The following is a 22,629-nucleotide window of genomic DNA, read 5'->3' as shown; positions in this document are numbered from 1 at the left end:
CATCTATGATTTTTATACGTGAATAAAAGTTTGTAAATAATTTTTTATACGTCAATAAAAGTTTGGAGATGATTTTATGTATGTGAATAAAAGTTTGGAGATGATTATACGTCAATAAAAGTTTGGAGATGATTTTTATACGTCAAAAGTTTGTAAATGATTCTTATACGTCAATAGAAGTTTGTAGATGATTTTTATACGTCAATAAAAGTTTGGAGATGATTTTTTTATACGTCAAAAGTTTGGAGATTATTTTTTTAAGTCAATAAAACTTTGAAGATGATTTTTATTGTCAATAAAAGTTTGGAGATAATTTTTTTATATGTCAATAACAGTTTGTGGATAATATTTTTATACGTCAATAAAAGTTTGTAGATGATTTTTATACGTCAAAAGTTTGTAGATTATTTTTATACGTGAATAAAAGTTTGTAGATGACTTATATGTGAATAAAAGTTTGGAGATGATTTTCATACATCAATAAAAGTTTGTAAATAATTTTTTATACTTCAAAAGAAGTTTGTAGATAATTTTTATATGTGAATAACATTTTTGAGATGACTTTTATACGTCAATAAAAGTTATTTTGTATATGTGAATAAAAGTTTGTAGATGATTTTTATTAGTCAATATAAGTTTGGAGATGATTTTTATACATCAAAAGTTTGTGGATGACTTTTATACGTGAATAAAAGCTTGTAGATGATTTTTATACGTGAATAAAAGTTTGTAGATGATTTTATACGTGAATAAAAGTTTGTAGATGATTTTTATACGTGAATAAAAGTTTGTAGATGATTTTATACGTCAATAAAAGTTTGTAGATGATTTTTGTACGTGAATAAAAGTTTGTAGATGATTTTTTAGGTGAATAAAAGTTTGTAGATGATTTTTGTACGTGAATAAACGTTTGTAGATGATTTTATACGTGAATAAAAGTTTGTAGATTATTTTTTTATATGTGAATAAAAGTTTGTAGTTGATTTTTATACGTCAATAAAAGTGTGGATATGATTTTTATATGTTAATACAAGTTTGGAGATTATTTTTATATGTCAATAAAAGTTTGGAGATGATTTTTGTATGTCAAAAAAAGTCTGAGATTATTTTTATACATCAATAAAAGTTTGGAGATTATTTTTGTATGTCAAAAAAAGTCTGAGATTATTTTTATACGTCAATAAAAGTTTGGAGATTATTTTTTTATATGTGAATAAAAGTTTGTAGTTGATTTTTATACGTCAATAAAAGTTTAGAGATGATTTTTAAAGGTCAGTGAAAGTTTGGAGAAGATTTTTTTGTACGTGAATAAAAGTTTGTAGTTAATTTTTTATACGTCAAAAGTTTGTAGATTATTTTAATAGGTCAATAAACGTTTGGAGATTACTTTTTGTACATGAATAAATGTTTGAAGTACATTTTTTATTCGTAAATAAAAGTTTGTAGTTGATTTTTATACGTCAATAAACATTTGTAGTTGATTTTTTATACATCAATAAAAGTTTGGAAATTATTTTTGTATGTCAATAAAAGTTTGGAAATTATTTTTGTATGTCAATAAAAGTTTGTGGATCATATTTTATGTCAATAAAAGTTTGGAGATTATCTTTTGTACGTGAATAAAAGATTGTAGATGATTTTTATACGTCAATAAAAGTTTGTAGATGATTTTTATACGTCAATAAAAGTTTGGAGGTGATTGTTATGTCAATAAAAGTTTGGAGGTGATTTTTATGTGACAACAAAAGTTTGGAAATTATTTTTTATACGTAAATAAAAGTTTGTAGATGATTTTTATCTGTGAATAAAAGTTTGTAGATGATTTTTATACGTCAATAAAAGTTTGTCTAAGTTTTTTAATACGTGAATAAAAGTTTGTAGTTGATTGTTATATGTCAATAAAAGTTTGGAGGTGATTTTTATGTGACAACAAAAGTTTGGAAATTATACGTCAATAAAAGTTTGTCTAAGTTTTTTAATACGTGAATAAAAGTTTGTAGTTGATTGTTATACGTAAATAAAAGTTTGTAGATGATTTTTATACGTGAATAAAAGTTTGTAAATTATTTTTATACATCTATGATTTTTATACGTGAATAAAATTTGTAGATAATTTTTTATATGTCAATAAAACTTTGGAGATGATTTTATGTATGTGAATAAAAGTTTGTAGTTGATTTTTTATGTCAATAAAAGTTTGGAGATTATTTTTTGTACGTTAATAAAAGTTTGGAGATGATTATTTATACGTCAAAAGTTTGGAGATGATTTTTATACGTCAAAAGTTTGTAAATGATTCTTATACGTCAATAGAAGTTTTTAGATGATTCTTATACGTCAATAGAAGTTTGTAGATGATTTTTATACGTCAATAAAAGTTTGGAGATTTTTTTTTTTTACGTCAAATAAAAGTTTGGAGATGATTTTTTATACGTCAAAAGTTTGGAGATGATTTTTTACGTCAATAAAAGTTTGTAAATTATTTTTTATATGTCAATAAAAGTTTGGACATGTTTTTTTAATACGTCACTAAAAGTCGACATGATTTTTATACATCAATAAAAGTTTGGAGATGTTTTTTTTACGTCAATAAAAGTTTGAAAATGATTTTTTGTACGTGAATAAAAGTTTTTAGATGATTTTTATACATCAATAAAAGTTTGGAGAAGATTTTTATATATCAAAAGTTTGTGGATGATTTTTGGTACGTGAATACAAATTTATAGATTTTTTTTTAATAAATCAATAAAAGTTTGTAAATTATTTTTTTTATATGTCAATAAAAGTTTGTAGATGATTTGTATGTACGTGAGTAGAAGTTTGTAGATGTTTTTTTGTACATCAAGAGTTTGTGGGTTATATTTTTATACATGAATAAAAGTTTGGAGATTATTCTTTTACATAAACAAAAATTTGTAGATTTGTATACGTGAATAAAAGTTTGTAAATGATTTTATACGTGAATAAAAGTTTGTAAATTATTTTAATACATGAATAAAAGTTTGTAGATGATTTTTTTAGGTGAATAAAAGTTTGTAGATGATTTTTATACGTGAATAAAAGTTTGTAGTTGATTTTTTTATAGGTCAATAAAAGTTTGGAGATTATTTTCTATACGTGAATAAAACTTTGAAGATGATTTTTATTGTCAATAAAAGTTTGGAGATAATTTTTTTATATGTCAATAACAGTTTGTGGATTATATTTTTATACGTGAATAAAAGTTTGTAGATGATTTTTATACGTCAAAAGTTTGTATATTATTTTTATACGTGAATAAAAGTTTGTAGATGACTTATACGTGAATAAAAGTTTGTAGATGACTTATATGTGAATAAAAGTTTGGAGATGATTTTCATACGTCAATAAAAGTTTGTAAATTATTTTTTATACGTCAAAAGAAGTTTGTAGATAATTTTTATATGTGAATAACATTTTTGAGATGACTTTTATACGCCAATAAAAGTTATTTTGTATATGTGAATAAAAGTTTGTAGATGATTTTTATTAGTCAATATAAGTTTGGAGATGATTTTTATACATCAAAAGTTTGTGGATGACTTTTATACGTGAATAAAAGTTTGTAGATGATTTTTGTACGTGAATAAACGTTCGTAGATGATTTTATACGTGAATAAAAGTTTGTAGATGATTTTTGTACGTGAATAAAAGTTTGTAGATGATTTTTTAGGTGAATAAAAGTTTGTAGATGATTTTTGTACGTGAATAAACGTTTGTAGATTATTTTATACGTGAATAAAAGTTTGTAGATGATTTTATACGTGAATAAAAGTTTGTAGATGATTTTTTATACGTGAATAAACGTTTGTAGATGATTTTATACGTGAATAAGTTTGTAGATTATTTTTTATACGTGAATAAAAGTTTGTAGATGATTTTTGTACGTGAATAAACGTTTGTAGATGATTTTATAAGTGAATAAAAGTTTGTAGATTATTTTTTATATGTGAATAAAAGTTTGTAGATGATTTTTATACGTGAATAAAAGTTTGTAGATTATTTTTTATACGTGAATAAAAGTTTGTAGATGATTTTTATACGTGAATAAAAGTTTGTCAATGACTTTTATACGTGAATAAAAGTTTGTAGATTATTTTTTATACGTGAATAAAAGTTTGTAGATCATTTTTATATGTGAATAAAAGTTTGTAGATAACTTTTATACGTGAATAAAAGTTTGTAGATGACTTTTATACGTGAATAAAAGTTTGTAGATTATTTTTATACGTGAATAAAAGTTTGTAGATGACTTTTATACATGAATAAAAGTTTGTAGATGACTTTTATACGTGAATAAAAGTTTGTAGATTATTTTTATACGTGAATAAAAGTTTGTAGATGACTTTTATATGTGAATAAAAGTTTGTAGATGATTTTTATACATTAATAAAAGCTAGTAGATTATTTTCCAGGTGAATAAAAGCTAGTAACAAGACGAGTGCAGTCGAGGGGGAAGCAAACAAACAAATGGTGAGAGAGGAGGAGGTACGTTTGTTGTTTGCTAAAAAAGCGTCGCATGTCGCCACCAGCGTTTCCATGACGACCGTGGAGGAGCTGTTAAAAGAAGACAACATAATTCTCGGGGATTAAACCTTTTCTGCCGTCGTATGTTGCTAGCAGCCAGCCTGGCTCCACCGACGCATAAACTGCAGGAGGAGATCAGCATGTCAGGTCACTCTGATCCTCTCACACTCACACTCACACACACACACACACACACACACACACACACACACACACACACACACACACACACACACACACACACACACACACACACACACACACACACACACACACACACACACACACACACACACACACAGGCCATAATGGAGATGAAACACTTTAGTAAAAAAAAAAAGATGTGTTGCCATATATATATATATATATATATATATATATATATATATATATATATATATATATATATATATATATATATATATATATATATATATATAAAGAGTTGTGATGTTTTCTCCTAAACGATGTGCAAAATGTTTTTGTATTTGGCAGCAGTGAGCAGCCATGATTTGTTCCATGTGCAGGTCGCTATGACCGCCTCCTCCTCCCTCCTCTTCCCTCCTTCCTCCTCCTCCCTCCTCCTCCTCCTCCTCCCTCCTCCTCCCCCCTCCTCCCCGCCAAGGCAGTCAAGTCACTGGAAGGCCAATAAAATATCAAAGTTGTTTGGCATTTTTCTATCTCACTGAAAACTGACTTGGAACTAAATGTCCTCACATGACCTGCTGATGATGATAATAACTATGTACATGTGTGTGTGTGTGTGTGTGTGCGTGTAAGTGTGTGTGTGTAAATGTGTGTGTGGGTGTGTAAGTGTGTGTGGGTGTGTATTTCTACCCTTCTTGAGACATGAAGAAGGAAAAGTAGCTTCCTTATGAGGAGGTGTGAACAAGTGATGACATAAATCATGGTCCCAATAACATTGCATCTAATAGAGAGTCAAATACTAGAGTCCGTGAACATTGCTCCAAAGTCAGGATATTTTGTTGATTTAATGTGCATACAAAAGTAAAGATTGACAGGTGCAAAGGCAGCAATATATGATCAAACAAGCTAAAGAAGGACTTCCCTATTCATCCCCGGAAAAAGCCGCCAGGTGAACAGTTGATTTGACCAATTCCTGTGCTGACGTAAGACAAGCCACATGTGACCAGAGGATGAACAAATACACTACGCTACTAAGACTATAGTGGACATGAACACTTAGCTGCTACAGCTAGCTTGCCCAAAGTGTGGCACAGGGGCCATCTGTGGTCCCTGACTCCTTTGTCATCTGTGGTCCCTGACTCCTTTGTCATCTGTGGTCCCTGACTCCTTTGTCATCTGTGGTCCCTGACTCCTTTGTCATCTGTGGTCCCTGACTCCTTTGTCATCTGTGGTCCCTGACTCCTTTGTCATCTGTGGTCCCTGACTCCTTTGTCATCTGTGGTCCCTGACTCCTTTGTCCTCTGTGGTCCCTGACTCCTTTGTCGTCTGTGGTCCTTGACTCCTTTGTCGTCTGTGGTCCCTGACTCCTTTGTCGTCTGTGGTCCCTGACTCCTTTGTCGTCTGTGGTCCCTGACTCCTTTGTCGTCTGTGGTCCCTGACTCCTTTGTCGTCTGTGGTCCCTGACTCCTTTGTCGTCTGTGGTCCCTGACTCCTTTGTCGTCTGTGGTCCCTGACTCCTTTGTCGTCTGTGGTCCCTGACTCCTTTGTCGTCTGTGGTCCCTGACTCCTTTGTCGTCTGTGGTCCCTGACTCCTTTGTCGTCTGTGGTCCCTGACTCCTTTGTCGTCTGTGGTCCCTGACTCCTTTGTCTTCTGTGGTCCCTGACTCCTTTGTCATCTGTGGTCCCTGACTCCTTTGTCATCTGTGGTCCCTGACTCCTTTGTCATCTGTGGTCCCTGACTCCTTTGTCATCTGTGGTCCCTGACTCCTTTGTCCTCTGTGGTCCCTGACTCCTTTGTCGTCTGTGGTCCCTGACTCCTTTGTCGTCTGTGGTCCCTGACTCCTTTGTCGTCTGTGGTCCCTGACTCCTTTGTCGTCTGTGGTCCCTGACTCCTTTGTCATCTGTGGTCCCTGACTCCTTTGTCATCTGTGGTCCCTGACTCCTTTGTCATCTGTGGTCCCTGACTCCTTTGTCGTCTGTGGCCTCTGACTCCTTTGTCGTCTGTGGTCCCTGACTCCTTTGTCATCTGTGGTCCCTGACTCCTTTGTCATCTGTGGTCCCTGACTCCTTTGTCGTCTGTGGTCCCTGACTCCTTTGTCGTCTGTGGTCCCTGACTCCTTTGTCGTCTGTGGTCCCTGACTCCTTTGTCATCTGTGGCCCCTGACTCCTTTGTCATCTGTGGTCCCTGACTCCTTTGTCATCTGTGGCCCCTGACTCCTTTGTCATCTGTGGCCCCTGACTCCTTTGTCGTCTGTGGTCCCTGACTCCTTTGTCATCTGTGGTCCCTGACTCCTTTGTCATCTGTGGTCCCTGACTCCTTTGTCATCGGCCTTAAAGCACGTTACAAAATACAAAAATAGAGATCTCATTTGCACCCCTGCTGGTGACATCTATCAACATGAGAGTGGTCTCAAAAAGGAGGGATTTTTCAAATTGACTTTGTGTCACTTTTAAAAGTGCTCCCCCTCTGGTCAACATATGAAATAACAAGTGTGTGTAAAAATTTGAAGTGCTCCCCCTCTGGCCAACATATGAAATAACAAGTGTGTGTAAAAAATTTGAAGTGCTCCCCCTCTGGCCAACATATGAAATAACAAGTGTGTGTAAGAAGTTGAAATGCGCCCCCTTTTGGCCAAAATTAATAAAATAAATATGTATATAGAGACATACTGTAATAGCATGAAGTGAATAATGAAGATTAAAAAACAATTACAAACAAAAATAAAAATAAAAATAAAAATAAAAAATAACTAAAAGCAGTCTTTTTCTCACGTGTCGACTTTTTTCTTATAAAATTAGGAACAATTTCTCACATTCTTTCTGTTTCTGTAATATTGCAATATTTCCTTGTAAAATTATGACTTTTACATGTAAAATTATTACTTTTTAAAGCAAAATGGTGACTTTTGTCATATAAAATCCTGACTTTTATCACAACATCGCCAATTGTTTTGTTGTTCTTGTAAAACAGTGACTTTTTTTGAGTAAAATTATGACTTTTGTCCTAACTTTGCCAAGTAAAATTCCGATTATTATTATAATATTGCCAACATTTGACAGATTTCTTATAAAAGTGTGACTTTTGTCGAGCAAAGTTACGATTCTTTTCATAAAATTGCCAACATTTGAAGCTTTTCTTGTAAAATTGTGACTGTTGCTGAGTAAAATTCCAACTTTTATCATAATATTGCACAAATTATAATTTTTTTTTGTAAAATGTTGACTTGCTTTGAGTAAAATTGACTTTTATTAAAATACTGCCAAAATTCTACGTTTTTTCTTGTGAAATTCCAACTCATTTGCATAGTATGTATGTACAGTATGTATGTATTATTAATGTTGTAAAAACACTTCTTTATATATCTAGAAAGGCTGGTCTTAAAGAGGAAGGCATTTTTCTCAGGTCTCAAGAAGGTAACATATACAAGAATGCGAGTGCGTGTGTGTGTGTGTGTGTGCGTGTGTGAGTGTGTTTGTGTGTGTGTGTGTGTGTGTGTGTGTGTGTGTGTGTGTGTGACATATTTTCCTCTCTGGCCTTCAACTCCAGTCATACAGGATCCTTCTTGTTTTATTATTGTATTCATTTCTACCATTGGAGTATTTACTAGTACTGTACTACTGGAGTATTGTACTACTAGTACTGTACTACTGTAGTATTGTACTACTAGTACTGTACTACTGTAGTATTGTATTACTAGTACTGTACTACTGTAGTATTGTACTACTAGTACTGTACTACTGTAGTATTGTACTACTAGTACTGTACTACTGTAGTATTGTACTACTAGTACTGTACTACTGTAGTATTGTACTACTAGTAGTGTACTACTAGTAGTGTACTACTACTATTGTATTCATCCTGCTGTGGTACAATGTACACGTGAGAGTAGCATTGTACTACTATAGTAATGTAGTACAATGTACATGTGAGAGTAGTATTGTACTATTATAGTACTGTAGTACAATGTACATGTGAGTGTAGTATGGTACTACAATAGTATTGTAGTACAATGTACATGTGAGAGTAGTATTGTACTACTAAAGTAAAGTACTACAATGTACATGTGATAATAGTATTATTGTACTACTATAGTAATGTAGTACAATGTACATGAGAGAGTAGTATTGTACAACTATAGTAATGTAGTACAATGTACATGTGAGAGTAGTATTGTACTACTATAGTACGGTTGTACAATGTACATGTGAGAGTAGTATTGTACTACTATAGTACAGTAGTACAACATACATGTGAGAGTAGTATTATTGTACTACTATAGTAATGTAGTACAATGTACATGAGAGAGTAGTATTGTACTATTATAGTAATGTAGTACAATGTACATGTGAGAGTATTATTGTACTACTATAGTAATGTAGTACAATGTACATGTGAGAGTAGTATTGTACTACTATAGTAATGTAGTACAATGTACATGTGAGAGTAGTATTGTACTACTAAAGTACAGTAGTACAATGTACATGTGAGAGTAGTATGGTACTACTATAGTAATGTAGTACAATGTACATGTGAGAGTAGTATGGTACTACTATAGTAATGTAGTACAATGTACATGTGAGAGTAGTATGGTACTACTATAGTAATGTAGTACAATGTACATGTGAGAGTAGTATTGCACTACTAAAGTACAGTAGTACAATGTACATGTGAGAGTAGTATGGTACTACTATAGTAATGTAGTACAATGTACATGTGAGAGTAGTATTGTACTACTAAAGTACAGTAGTACAATGTACATGTGAGAGTAGTATGGTACTACTATAGTAATGTAGTACAATGTACATGTGAGAGTAGTATTGTACTACTAAAGTACAGTAGTACAATGTACATGTGAGAGTAGTATGGTACTACTATAGTAATGTAGTACAATGTACATGTGAGACAGTTAGTTTATAAAGGTGCAGAAAGAAAAGAAAAGAAGTGAAAGCGAAAGTGAAAGTGTAACAACTCACCGTTACTCAAGTGCGCCCCCTGGGGGAAACTCAGCTCATGGTCGTGATCTGCCTCACACGCGTACACCGCCTTGGCGTCTCTAAAACACAACAGAAGTACTTCTTTTTAACGTGTACTACTCACACACTACTTCTTTCATTCATACATATATATATATATATATATATATATATACACATATATATATATATATGTATATATGTATGTGTTTGTGTAAATATGTGTATGTTTTTATGTATGTATCTACAGTATGTATCCATCTATTTGTGTAAATGTGTGTATGTATGTATGTATGTATGTATGTGTAAATATATGTATGTATGTATGTATGTATGTATGTGTTTGTGTAAATATGTGTATGTATGATTGTATGTGTTTGTGTAAATATGTGTATGTATGTATGTATGTGTTTGTGTAAATATGTGTATGTATGTATGTATATATGTATGTATGTGTTTGTGTAAATGTGTGTATGTATGTATGTTTGAATGTTTGTGTGTGTATGCATGCATGCATGCATGTGTGTATGTATGTATATATGTATGTATGTATGTATGTGTTTGTGTAAATATGTGTATGTATGTATGTATGTGTTTGTGTAAATATGTGTATGTATGTATGTATGTGTTTGTGTAAATATGTGTATGTATGTATGTATGTATGTGTTTGTGTAAATGTGTGTATGTATGTATGTATGAATGTTTGTGTGTGTATGTATGCATGCATGCATGCATGCATGTGTGTATGTATGTATGTATGTGTAAATATGTGTATGTATGTATGTATATATGTATGTATGTATGTGTTTGTGTAAATATGTATATGTATGTATGTATGTGTTTTTGTAAATATGTGTATGTATGTATGTATGTGTTTGTGTAAATATGTGTATGTAATGTATGTGTTTGTGTAAATATGTGTATGTATGTATGTATATATGTATGTATGTATGTGTTTGTGTAAATATGTGTATGTATGTATTTGTGTAAATATGTGTATGTATGTATGTATGTGTTTGTGTAAATATGTGTATGTATGTATGTATGTGTTTGTGTAAATATGTGTATGTATGTATGTATGTGTTTGTGTAAATGTGTTTATGTATGTATGTATGTGTTTGTGTAAAAATGTGTATGTATGTATGTATGTATGTATGTGTTTGTGTAAATATGTGTATGTATGTATGTATGTATGTGTTTTGTGTAAATATGTGTATGTATGCATGTATGTGTTTGTGTAAATATGTGTATGTATGTATGTATGTATGTGTTTGTGTAAATATGTGTATGTATGTATGAATGTGTTTGTGTAAATGTGTTTATGTGTGTATGTATGTGTTTGTGTAAAAATGTGTATGTATGTATGTATGTATGTGTTTGTGTAAATATGTGTATGTATGTATGTATGTATGTATTTGTGTTAATATGTGTATGTATGCATGTATATATGTATGTATGTGTTTTGTGTAAATATGTGTATGTATGCATGTATGTGTTTGTGTAAATATGTGTATGTATGTATGTATGTGTTTGTGTAAATATGTGTATGTATGCATGTATGTGTTTGTGTAAATATGTGTATGTATGTATGTATGTATGTGTTTGTGTAAAAATGTGTATGTATGTATGTATGTATGTGTTTGTGTAAATATGTGTATGTATGCATGTATGTGTTTGTGTAAATATGTGTATGTATGTATGTATGTGTAAATATGTGTATGTATGTATGTATGTGTTTGTGTAAATATGTGTATGTATGTATGTATGTGTAAATATGTGTATGTATGTATGTATGTGTTTGTGTAAATATGTGTATGTATGTATGTATATATGTATGTATGTATGTATGTGTTTGTGTAAATATGTGTATGTATGTATGTATGTATGTGTTTGTGTAAATATGTGTATGTATGTATGTATGTGTTTGTGTAAATATGTGTATGTATGTATGTATATATGTATGTATGTATGTGTTTGTGTAAATATGTGTATGTATGTATGTATGTGTAAATATGTATGTATGTATGTATGTATGTATGTGTTTGTGTAAATGTGTGTATGTATGTATGTATGAATGTTTGTGTGTGTATGTATGCATGCATGCATGCATGCATGTGTGTATGTATGTATATATGTATGTATGTATGTGTAAATATGTGTATGTATGTATGTATATATGTATGTATGTATATATGTGTTTGTGTAAATATGTGTATGTATGTATGTATATATGTATGTATGTATGTGTTTGTGTAAATATGTGTATGTATGTATGTATGTGTTTGTGTAAAAATGTGTATGTATGTATGTATGTGTTTGTGTAAATATGTGTATGTAATGTATGTGTTTGTGTAAATATGTGTATGTATGTATGTATATATGTATGTATGTATGTATGTGTTTGTGTAAATATGTGTATGTATGTATGTCTGTGTTTGTGTAAATATGTGTATGTATGTGTTTGTGTAAATATGTGTATGTATGTATGTATGTGTTTGTGTAAATATGTGTATGTATGTATGTATGTGTTTGTGTAAATATGTGTATGTATGTATGTATGTGTTTGTGTAAATATGTGTATGTATGTATGTATGTGTTTGTGTAAAAATGTGTATGTATGTATGTATGTATGTGTTTGTGTTAATATGTGTATGTATGCATGTATATATGTATGTATGTGTTTGTGTAAATATGTGTATGTATGCATGTATGTGTTTGTGTAAAAATGTGTATGTATGTATGTATGTATGTATGTGTTTGTGTAAAAATGTGTGTTTGTGTAAATATGTGTATGTATGCATGTATGTGTTTGTGTAAAAATGTGTATGTATGTGTTTGTGTAAATATGTGTATGCATGTATGTATGTATGTGTTTGTGTTAATATGTGTATGTATGTATGTATGTGTTTGTGTAAAAATGTGTATGTATGTATGTATGTGTTTGTGTAAAAATGTGTATGTATGTATGTATGTGTTTGTGTAAATGTGTATGTATGTATGTATGTATGTGTAAATATGTGTATGTATGTATGTGTTTGTGTAAATGTGTATGTATGTATGTATATATGTATGTATGTATGTATGTATGTATGTGTTTGTGTAAATATGTGTATGTATGTATGTGTATGTATATATGTATGTGTTTGTGTAAATGTGTATGTATGTATGTATGTATATATGTATGTATGTATGTATGTGTTTGTGTAAATATGTGTATGTATGTATGTGGTGGTGTAAATATGTGTATGTATGTATGTGTTTGTGTAAATATGTGTATGTATGTATGTGTTTGTGTAAATATGTGTATGTATGTATGTATGTATATATGTATGTATGTGTTTGTGTAAATATGTGTATGTATGTATGTTTGTGTAAATATGTGTATGTATGTGTTTGTGTAAATGTGTATGTATGTATCTACAGTATGTATCCATCTATTTGTGTAAATGTGTGCATGTGTACTTCGTGTATTTACAGTATGTGTGTATGTATGTATTTGTATAAATGTGTGTGTGTCTGTAAATGTGTATGTATGTAAATGCTTGTGTATTAATGTGTGTATGTATGTATGTAAATGTGTGTGTTTATGTATGTATGTATTTAGGCATACATGTATGCATGTGTGTACTCTATGTGTGCGTTTGTAAATGTGTATGTATGTATGTATATAAGTGTACGTGTGCGTGTGTGTATTTAAATGTGTGTGTATGAATGTATGTATTTTATTGTGAAGTGGTAGCATTTGATCTTAGTATTGTATTGTTAAGTATTAGTATTTGAATTAGTATTTTATTGTGAAGTGGTAGTATCTGGGGTTAGTATTTTTATTGTGAAGTAATAGTATTTTAGGTTAGTATTTTATTGTGACATAATAGTATTTCAGGTTAGTATTTTATTGTGACATAATAGAATGAGGTTAAGGTTTTATTGTGAAGTGGTAGTATTTAGGCTATTATTTTATAGTCAAGTGATAGTATTTAGGTGAGTGTTTTATTGTGAAGTGGTAGTATTTAGGTTTATTATTTTATTGGGAAGTGGTAGTATTTAGGTTTATTATTTTATTGTGAAGTGGAAGTATTTAGGTTATTATTTGATTGGGAAGTGGTAGTATTTAGGTTTATTATTTTATTGTGAAGTGATAGTATTTAGGTGAGTGTTTTATTGTGAAGTGGTAGTATTTAGTTTTATTATATTATTTTATTGTGAAGTGGTAGTATTTAGGTTTATTATTTTATTGTGAAGTGGAAATATTTAGGTTATTATTTGATTGTGAAGTGGTAGTATTTAGGTTATTGTTTTATTGTGAAGTGGTAGTATTTAGGTTATTATTTTATTGTGAAGTGGTAGTATTTAGGTTATTATTTTATTGTGAAGTGGTAGTATTTAGGTTATTATTTTATTGTGAAGTGGTAGTATTTAGGTTATTGTTTAAAAATGAAGTGGTAGTATTCAGGTTATTATTTGATTGTGAAGTGGTAGTATTCAGGTTATTTGATTGTGAAGTGGTAGTATTTAGTTTATTATTTTACTGTGAAGTGGTAGTATTTAGGTTAGTGTTTTATTGTGAAGTGGGAGTATTTAGGTTTATTATATTATTTTATTGTGAAGTGGTAGTATTTAGGTTTATTATTTTATTGTGAAGTGGTAGTATTTAGTTTTATTATATTATTTTATTGTGAAGTGGTAGTATTTAGGTTTATTATTTTATTGTGAAGTGGAAGTATTTAGGTTATTATTTGATTGTGAAGTGGTAGTATTTAGGTTATTGTTTTATTGTGAAGTGGTAGTATTTAGGTTATTATTTTATTGTGAAATGGTAGTATTTAGGTTATTGTTTAAAAATGAAGTGGTAGTATTCAGGTTATTATTTGATTGTGAAGTGGTAGTATTCAGGTTATTTGATTGTGAAGTGGTAGTATTTAGTTTATTATTTTACTGTGAAGTGGTAGTATTTAGGTTAGTGTTTTATTGTGAAGTGGGAGTATTTAGGTTTATTATATTATTTTATTGTGAAGTGGTATTTAGGTTTATTATTTTATTGTGAAGTGGTAGTATTTAGTTTTATTATATTATTTTATTGTGAAGTGGTAGTATTTAGGTTTATTATTTTATTGTGAAGTGGTAGTATTTAGTTTTATTATATTATTTTATTGTGAAGTGGTAGTATTTAGGTTTATTATTTTATTGTGAAGTGGAAGTATTTAGGTTATTATTTGATTCTGAAGTGGTAGTATTTAGGTTATTGTTTTATTGTGAAGTGGTAGTATTTAGGTTATTATTTTATTGTGAAGTGGTAGTATTTAGGTTATTATTTTATTGTGAAGTGGTAGTATTTAGGTTATTATTTTATTGTGAAATGGTAGTATTTAGGTTATTGCTTAAAAATGAAGTGGTAGTATTCAGGTTATTATTTGATTGTGAAGTGGTAGTATTCAGGTTATTTGATTGTGAAGTGGTAGTATTTAGTTTATTATTTTACTGTGAAGTGGTAGTATTTAGGTTAGTGTTTTATTGTGAAGTGGGAGTATTTAGGTTTATTATATTATTTTATTGTGAAGTGGTAGTATTTAGGTTTATTATTTTATTGTGAAGTGGTAGTATTTAGGTTTATTATTTTATTGTGAAGTGGAAGTATTTAGGTTATTATTTGATTGTGAAGTGGTAGTATTTAGGTTATTGTTTTATAATGAAGTGGTAGTATTTAGGTTATTATTTTATTGTGAAGTGGTAGTATTTAGGTTATTATTTTATTGTGAAGTGGTAGTATTTAGGTTATTGTTTTATAATGAAGTGGTAGTATTTAGGTTATTATTTTATTGTGAAGTGGTAGTATTTAGGTTATTGTTTTATAATGAAGTGGTAGTATTTAGGTTATTATTTTATTGTGAAGTGGTAGTATTTAGGTTATTATTTTATTGTGAAGTGGTAGTATTTAGGTTATTGTTTAAAAATGAAGTGGTAGTATTCAGGTTATTATTTGATTGTGAAGTGGTAGTATTTAGTTTATTATTTTACTGTGAAGTGGTAGTATTTAGGTTATTGTCTTATAGTGTAGGTTATTATTTGATTGTGAAGTGGTAGTATTTAGTTTATTATTTTACTGTGAAGTGGTAGTATTTAGGTTAGTGTTTTATTGTGAAGTGGGAGTATTTAGGTTATTGCTTTATTGTGAAGTGATAGTAATTGGGTCAGAATTTTATTGTGAAGTGGTAGTATTTAGGTTAGTGTTTTATTGTGAAGGGAGCTTTGTACCTTCCTGTTGGAGCAGGCTGCTGGGCTGAGGTGTTGTCAAAAAGCAGAGTTCTGGCAGCAACCCTGTCAGGAAATAGGAGGGCAACAATACTTACAACATAGTATTAGTACTACATAATACATCTAGTATGAGTAGTACACGTTAAATGTAGTAACAATGTAGTACATGTTAAATGTAGTATACATGTAGTACATGTTAAGTGTAGTATAAATGTAGTACATGTTAAATATAGTAACAATGTAGTATGACTGTAGTACATGTTAAATGTAGTATGAATGTAGTAATAGTGTATATCGAGTACGGAAGGAGCATTGTGACAGAAGGTCTACAATGTCCTAGAAGGTCCTAGGAAGTCTAGAGGGTCCTAGGAGGTTTTAGAAGTTACTAAAAGGTCCTAGAAGGTTGTGTACTAGAAGATACTAGAAGGTAAGGTGGTGTACTAGAAGGTCCTAGAAGGGCCTAGGATGGTCATAGGAGGGCCTAGAAGGTCCTAGAAGGTGGTGTAGTAGAGAGAAGATCAAGTCTTCATCCTGGCACCAACATTGTGGATTGTTTGTCCAGAAGTGGAGCGACAGAAGGAGAACTTTCATGAGCTGCTTCTACATGACATGCGTTATTACGAGCACGCACGCACGCACTCCACCCTGCAGGCACCTCGACCTCTGAGTCGCGGGGGAGAAGAAGAGGAGGAGGATAAGAAGGAGGAAGAGATAAGGAAGGAGAAGAGGATAAGGAGGATGTGCTGCCAGGTCACACCAACCTGAGGTCAGCAGAAAGAAGAAATCAAATCCCAGCTAACTTTATTTCCACTTGATTGATGAAAATATGAATATTCATATTTCTGCATGACCATGTTGGAACATGTGAACCTTCTCTTTGAAGAACATGTCCTCTTCAGGCTGCTCAACTTACTCTCATTGACACTACCAATTACAAGATGAAAATATACATCTTCCATATTCCTCAACTGATGTATTATATCAAGTAGAAATATCACAGACTACATGACAAATCATATTACATAACAATGTAAGACATTTGTATTTTATTTATTATATCAGGTAGAAATATCACAGACTACATGACAAATCATATTACATAATAATGTAAGACATTTGTATTTTATTTATTATATCAGGTAGAAATATCACAGACTACATGACAAAACATACTAGATCAAAATGTAAGACATTTTTATTTTATTTGTTGATTCAGCCACACACAATCACACCTGAGAAGCTTCAAAAATGTGTCTCCTCAGTTCCCAAACCTTTACTGAGTGTTGTTAAAAGGAAAGGCCATGTAACACAGTGGTGAACATGCCCTTTCCCAACTACTTTGGCACGAGTTGCAGCCATGAAATTATAAGTTAATTATTTGCAAAAAAAAATAAAGTTTATGAGTTTGAACATCAAATATGTTGTCTTTGTAGCATATTCAACTGAATATGGCTTGAAAATGATTTGCAAATCATTGTATTCCGTTTATATTTACATCTAACACCATTTCCCAACTCATATGGAAACGGGGTTTGTACATACAGATATATACATGTATACATACATACATATATACATACATATACACATAATCTTACATATACAGTATACATATAGATACATATTTGTCCATACATACATATATACACACATTCATGTAATGAAAATAAACTCATGCATATACATACATATATATATATATATATATATATATATATATATATATATATATATATATATATATATATATATATATATATATATATATATATATATATATATACATATGTGTGGGAAAAAATCACAAGTCTATTTCATCTCTACAGGTCTGTTTCATGAGGGGTTTTCCTCAATCCTCAGGATTGAGGAAAACCCCTCATGAAACAGACCTGTAGAGATGAAATAGTCTTGTGATTTTTTCCCACACATACATATTACGCTCTACCACGGTATCGAGCACTATTTTTTGGATAATCTAATTAAGACATATATATATATATATATATATATATATATATATATATATATATATATATATATATATATATATATATATATATATATATATATATATATATATACATACAGTATATATATATATATATATATATATATATATATATATATATATATATATATATATATATATATATATATATATATATATATATATATATATATATATATATATATATAACATATATATATATATATGTATATATATATACATATATATATATGTGTATATATACAGCAAAAATATACATATATATACAGGTATATACACATATATATATACATACACACACACATATATATATATATACATATATACACACACACATATATATATACATATATATACACACACACATATATATATATGTATATATATATATATATATATATATGTATATACATACATACATACATACATGCATACATACATACATACATACATACATACATATACACACACACACACACACACACACACACACACACACACACACACACACACACACACACACACACACACACACACACACACACACACACACACACACACACACACACACACACACACACACACACACATATACAGTGGGGGAAAAAAGTATTTAGTCAGCCACCCATTGATTGTCAATGGGTGGCTGACTAAATACTTTTTTGCCCCACTGTATATATATATATATATATATATATATATATATATATATATATATATATATATATATATATATATATATATATATATATACACTTAAATACATGTATAAATATATACATATATAGATATTAACATACATACACACATACATACATAGACATACACTATATTGCCAGAAGTGTTTGGCCACTCATCCAAATGATAAGAATCAGGTGTCCTGATCACTTGGCCCGGCCACAGGTGTATCAAATCAGGCACTTAGGCATGGAAGCTGTTTAGACTTAGACTTAGACTAACTTTAATGATCCACAAGGGAAATTATTCAACACAGTAGCTCAGTTACAATGATGGAAAGTGTAAGGATGGAAAGGACAATGCAGGTATAAATAGACTAATATAGCGATATAAAAATCTAACATATATACGAATATATATACATAATATGTGTACAGTATATTATATACACATATATATTATATTATGTCTATAACATATATACCAATGACCATGTACAATATTACAGTATATGTGACAGCAGCAGCATAAAATAGAGAGTAGATCCAGCAGGAAATAGAAAGGAAGGAGGCTGAAGGAGTATGTCCCTTAATTGTCAGGTGGAGTGGGTGGGCAGGATCTACAAACATTTGTGAAAGAATGGGCCGCTTTCAGTGATTTCCAGCGTGGAACTGTCATAGGATGCTCCTAAATATTCCAAAGTCAACTGTCGACTTTATTATAAGAAAAGTGAAGAGTTCGGGAACAACAGCAACTCAGCCACCAAGTGGTAGGCCACGTAAAGTGACAGAGAGGGGTCAGTGGAGGAATTATGGTTTGGGGTTGTTTTTCAGGAGTTGGGCTTGGCCCCTTAGTTCCAGTGAAAGGAACTTTGAATGCTCCAGGATACCAAAACATTTTGGACAATTCCATGCTCCCAACCTTGTGGGAACAGTTTGAAGCGGGCCCCTTCCTCTTCCAACATGACTGTGCACCAGTGCACAAAGCAAGGTCCATAAAGACATGGATGACAGAGTCTGGTGTGGATGAACTTGACTGGCCTGCACAGAGTCCTGACCTCAACCCCATAGAACACCTTTGGGATGAATTAGAACGGTGTCTGAGAGCCAGGCCTTCTCCACCAACATCAGTGTGTGACCTCACCAATGTGCTTTTTTTGGAAGAATGGTGGAAAATTCCAATAAACACACTCTGCAACCTTGTGGACAGCCTTGCCAGAAGAGTTGAAGCTGTAATAGCTGCAAAAGGTCATATTGAACCCTATGGGTTAGGAATGGGATGGCACTTCACGTTCATATGCAGGTGGCCAAATACTTTTGGCAATATAGTGTACATACATACATACACACATATATACATACACACATATATATACATTAAAATACACACATATACATACACGTACACATACATACATACATGAATATACAGACATAAAACTTGATTTACTTACATTGAGCCTGGTCTATGGTATGCGTTGCTGGCCGAAGCTCCGCCTCTTTGTGGAACCTCCATCTTGGGCGGGTGCTCAGTGGGTTTGATGGTGTGGACGAGTGAGAGATGTTTGAAAGACCCTGAGCAGCTCCCGTGGCCTTGATGGTGAGTCAAATACATTTAGCAAGAAGGAGTGTGAGGACCTCCATCCAGGTGTTTACCTTCAGACCCCTGCAGAGATGTGAGGAGGTCAGGTGGTCCATCAGCATGGTGGTACGTGGCCTTTGGGGGCTTAGCACCGACACAAGACACGCCAACGGTGACCTCTGACCCTGTGTCTATTGGCCCCGCCTCCATGGCGCTGGATTCGGAGCGTGACGGCAGCAAGTTCTTTACCTGAGTGCAGGACTCAGTGTCCATCTTGGAGGAGAAGCCATGTTCTGAGGAGTGTGAGGACCACGACTCCATGGTGACTAGTGGGGTGATGCAGTTATCACCTGGACCACAAGGGGGCAGCAGAGAGTCACAGTTGACACATGGATAAATACTTCTAAAGAAAAACACACAATTATATCCAAATATAACACTAGTACTTCTAAAGAAATACACACAATTATATCCAAATATAACACTAGTACTTCTAAAGAAATACACACAATTATATCCAAATATAACACTAGTACTTCTAAAGAAATACACACAATTATATCCAAATATAACACTAGTACTTCTAAAGAAATACACACAATAATATCCAAATATAACACTAGTACTTCTAAAGAAATACACACAATTATATCCAAATATAACACTAGTACTTCTAAAGAAATACACACAATTATATCCAAATATAACACTAGTACTTCTAAAGAAATACACACAATTATATCCAAATATAACACTAGTACTTTTAAAGAAATACACACAATTATATCCAGATATAACACTAGTACTTTTAAAGAAATACACACAATTATATCCAGATATAACACTAGTACTTCTAAAGAAATACACACAATAATATCCAAATATAACACTAGTACTTCTAAAGAAATACACACAATTATATCCAAATATAACACTAGTACTTCTAAAGAAATACACACAATTATATCCAAATATAACACTAGTACTTTTAAAGAAATACACACAATTATATCCAGATATAACACTAGTACTTTTAAAGAAATACACACAATTATATCCAAATATAACACTAGAACTTCTAAAGAAATACACACAATAATATCCAAATATAACACTAGTACTTCTAAAGAAATACACACAATAATATCCAAATATAACACTAGTACTTTAAAAAAATACATCTAATATTAACCAAATATAACACTAGTACTTCTAAAGAAATACACACAATAATATCCAAATATAACACTAGTACTTCTAAAGAAATACACACAATAATATCCAAATATAACACTAGTACTTCTAAAGAAATACACACAATAATATCCAAATATAACACTAGTACTTCTAAAGAAATACACACAATAATATCCAAATATAACACTAGTACTTCTAAAGAAATACACACAATAATATCCAAATATAACACTAGTACTTTTAAAAAAATACATCTAATATTAACCAAATATAACTAGTACTTTAAAGAAATACTCACAGTAATATCAAAATACAACACTAGTACTTATAAAGAAATACACACAATAAAATCCAAACATAACACTAGTACTTCTAAAGAAATACACACAATAAAATCCAAACATAACACTAGTACTACTAAAGAAATACACACAATAAAATCCAAACATAACACTAGTACTTCTAAAGAAATACACACAATAATATCCAAATATAACAGTAGTACTTCTAAAGAAATACACACAGAAAATATCCAAATATAACAGTAGTACTTCTAAAGAAATACACATAATAATATCCAAACATAACAGTAGTACTTCTAAAGAAATACACACAATAATATCCAAATATAACAGTAGTACTTCTAAAGAAACACACATAATAATATCCAAACATAACAGTAGTACTTCTAAAGAAATACACACAATAATATCCAAATATAACAGTCGTACTGTTAAAGAAATACACACAATAATATCCAAATATTAACACTAGTAATGTTTAGTTTTCAGGATTACAACAAAGACTTCTGACCAAACGCAGCACAGAAGAGGTCCAACAAGTGACCCTGGGGGACACCACAGACGATAAGGGGTCCAACAAGTGACCCCTGGGGTAAGGGGTTCCAACAAGTGACCATTGGGGACACCACAGATGATAAGGGGTCCAACAAGTGACTCTGGGGGGCACCACAGATGATAAGAGGTCCAACAAGTGACCCTTGGGGTAAGGGGTTCCAACAAGTGACCATTGGGGACACCACAGATGATAAGGGGTCCAACAAGTGACCCTGGGGGGCACCACAGATGATAAGAGGTCCAACAAGTGACTCCTGGGGGTCACCACAGATGATAAGAGGTCCAACAAGTGACCCCTGGGGGACACCACAGGTGATAAGGGGTCCAACAAGTGACTCCTGGGGGTCACCACAGATGATAAGGGGTACAACAAGTGACCATTGGGGACAC

At 31.3% G+C, this 22,629-nt stretch overlaps 1 protein-coding gene across 8 annotated transcripts in view; it reads right to left on the bottom strand.

The window, feature by feature from the left end:
• Nucleotides 1-661: 661 nt before the first annotated feature.
• The window catches only part of LOC133658679 (rho GTPase-activating protein 42), a 155,174-nt gene continuing 133,206 nt past the window's right edge, over nucleotides 662-22,629 (bottom strand). For 7 of the 8 annotated variants that reach the window (XM_062060960.1, XM_062060964.1, XM_062060963.1 and 4 more), the window contains 5 exons: nucleotides 20,260-20,535; nucleotides 20,058-20,196; nucleotides 15,919-15,981; nucleotides 9,667-9,746; nucleotides 662-4,667 (listed from right to left, as the gene is read on the bottom strand). In XM_062060960.1, the coding sequence (XP_061916944.1) occupies nucleotides 4,579-4,667; nucleotides 9,667-9,746; nucleotides 15,919-15,981; nucleotides 20,058-20,196; nucleotides 20,260-20,535 (647 nt within the window). In that variant the 3' untranslated portion in view covers nucleotides 662-4,578. The remainder of the gene's footprint in view (nucleotides 4,668-9,666; nucleotides 9,747-15,918; nucleotides 15,982-20,057; nucleotides 20,197-20,259; nucleotides 20,536-22,629) is intronic. The other variant, XM_062060965.1, reaches the window with a different exon arrangement.

Source organism: Entelurus aequoreus, linkage group LG10 (assembly GCF_033978785.1).
Source record: "Entelurus aequoreus isolate RoL-2023_Sb linkage group LG10, RoL_Eaeq_v1.1, whole genome shotgun sequence".
NCBI classification, from domain to species: domain Eukaryota; kingdom Metazoa; phylum Chordata; class Actinopteri; order Syngnathiformes; family Syngnathidae; genus Entelurus; species Entelurus aequoreus.
Note: the sequence above shows the minus strand (reverse complement) of the source record. Positions and strands in the feature narration are given on the sequence as shown.